Source organism: Etheostoma cragini, chromosome 9, assembly GCF_013103735.1.
Source record: "Etheostoma cragini isolate CJK2018 chromosome 9, CSU_Ecrag_1.0, whole genome shotgun sequence".
Taxonomy (NCBI): Eukaryota; Metazoa; Chordata; class Actinopteri; order Perciformes; family Percidae; genus Etheostoma; species Etheostoma cragini.
In genome coordinates this window covers 848459-850810 of record NC_048415.1, presented here as the reverse complement: position 1 = coordinate 850810, position 2352 = coordinate 848459, and the positions used below count along the sequence as shown (strand labels likewise).

General features: G+C 42.9%; 1 protein-coding gene across 1 annotated transcript in view; it reads right to left on the bottom strand.

Annotated features, from left to right (window-relative positions):
* The window catches only part of pde4dip (phosphodiesterase 4D interacting protein), a 53995-nt gene that overhangs the window by 22945 nt on the left and 28698 nt on the right, over window positions 1-2352 (bottom strand). The window contains exon 20 of the mRNA XM_034882135.1: window positions 1895-1943. Coding sequence (XP_034738026.1) covers window positions 1895-1943 — 49 coding nt within the window. The remainder of the gene's footprint in view (window positions 1-1894; window positions 1944-2352) is intronic.

Below are 2352 nucleotides of genomic sequence, written 5' to 3'. Positions count from 1 at the left end.
AATTCATGGTTTGTTCCGTCTTTTGTCCACAGTTTAAAAATGTAGATGTTACAATGATTCATGGTGTATTTTTGTAAAATTTGGGTCCCGGGGAGACACCAAATTTCTCTTTTGGGTCTTGAGCTGAAAAAGTTTGGGAACCACTGGTCTAAAAAGTAACTTAGAGTTACTTGAGCGTCTAAAGTTACCGGATTCATCTTCAATGGAAGTTTCTCTCAGCTGCATGTAGCCAAATCTGTTGGCGTTGCATTTTGGGCCGTTTTGAGCGTGTTGAGCGTTAGTCGGAAAGTTTAAAATTTTTACAACTTCGAACCAGAGGGTCGCTGGTTCGAGTCCCCGCTCGAACCAAAGTAGGTTAGCTGGAGAGATGCAAGTTCAGCCCAGCTCCTAGGCCCTGCCAGGTTCTCTTGAGCAAGGCACCAAACCCCCCTCAAGCGCTCAGGGCGCTGGTCCAAAACTGGCAGCCCCCCCACATGACATTGCACCATTAGTGCATGAGTAGACCAGTGTGTATTTCTGGCCTGTGTGTAGTGTGTAATAACAACAGAGTGTAAATTGTTATTGTGGTATCCTAACTGTAATACCTTAACTGTAATATTGAGTAACACGAATGCTTATCTGTAAGCTGTATCATTTACTTACTTAGTAAGAATAATAGTTTATTTTCCTTATCATGTATTTGAAGTTAGATGCTAATAAGGGATGTTATAATAAGACCAGAGAAGTTGTTGCTAGCTAGAAACATGCGGAAGTAGCTTCGTAACTTGTACAGATGTCACGCCTGTCCGTTTGTATTTAAAAGTTAAAAGGATTTGGGATGTTGTGGACATTAAGTTCTTCCTTAGAAGATATGACAGTAATTTCCCCATAGGGGACCAATAAAAAGGATAAAATCAGAAAACAAACCAATTTTAATAACAGATGTTTTCAAAGAAAGAATGATTGTTTTAAAGCCAGCCCTACTTCTTGTTTCTGGTTGTTTTGCAGGACTTTTTTGTTCCTCTTGTGTAACCGTTTGTCCTGATCTCACTTGTGCTATCACATTGTCATCTCTCTCTCTCTCTCTCCCTCTCTCTCTCTCTCTCTCTCTCTCTGCTTAATTAGCTAACCAATCGACCGGACAGTTAGAAGTCCTCGCTTGTCCTCGGACATCAGCTGACCCCCGGCTGGTCACGACTCCCCAGCTAAAATAAATAATGACTTTGCGGATTGCATGGCGGTGGGCGGAGGGCTCGGCCCCGCAGGACTCTGTGGTTCTGTAACGCAGTGATGTCAGAGCGGCTGATTTAAGACGTTGCTAAAGGGCCCAGAGAGACGTCCTGCCAGCTGCAACCAGCAGCAGGAAACAGGACTTGGTTTGGAGGAAAAAACGAGTTGAAGAAACCAGAAAAAACAGCGTGGCACAGAACATTAAGATCACCGGTTAGCACAGAAATCCATCTTTGGACTAACCATAAGCCTTTTTTCTGGGTTTGTTTATCAGCTACAGAAGTATATTTGTATTTGTCGTGATACAGACCACCAGTCTATCCGTGCCTATAGATGTGTCCCCAGTGCGTTCATTAATAAACCAATCAGCTCTGTCGTTGATTATCCTGTGAGATCAGATTATTCTGCCCTGCGGCCCGAGCATCACACACACACACACACCAATACTTTCCATGGACCAACATCGAGCCTGTTGTAACCCACAACAGAGACACGCACACACACACACACACACACACACACAAAAAAAATACACGCGCACAAATACACGTGCACAGACACGCACACACACAGACACGCACACAGAAATACTCACACACATACACAGACACACACACACACACACACACACACAGACATACACACACACACACACACACACACACACAGGTAAATGAGCACTGACCGGATGGCGAGCAGCTCTGTTTTCTCATCTGGATCTTCTGCATGATCTCCTGTGGGAGACATAATAATATCATTTGTTTTCATAAATTGAATTAGAGCTGCTCGATGGGAGGAAAGTATGCGATAACATTGTTGAATAACATAATAAAGATATTACATCCGATAAATAAACAGATGTTAATGCGTACTCAGTTCTGCTACGTTCAGTTTTCTGCTAATTGCTTTTTGAATTAACAAAACTGAAATACTTTACAATATTTCTTCATTAGAGAATGATATTAACATTTAGGATTGCAGTTTTCTACTGATAAACTCAGGGCAGGTTTAAGGAGTCTCCCCCTGCTGGAGATCAGATATAATGCAGCTTGAAGGAGTCTCCCCCTGCTGGAGATCAGGTATAATGCAGCTTTAAGGAGTCCCCCCCCTGCAGGAGATCAGATATAATGCAGCTTTAAGGAG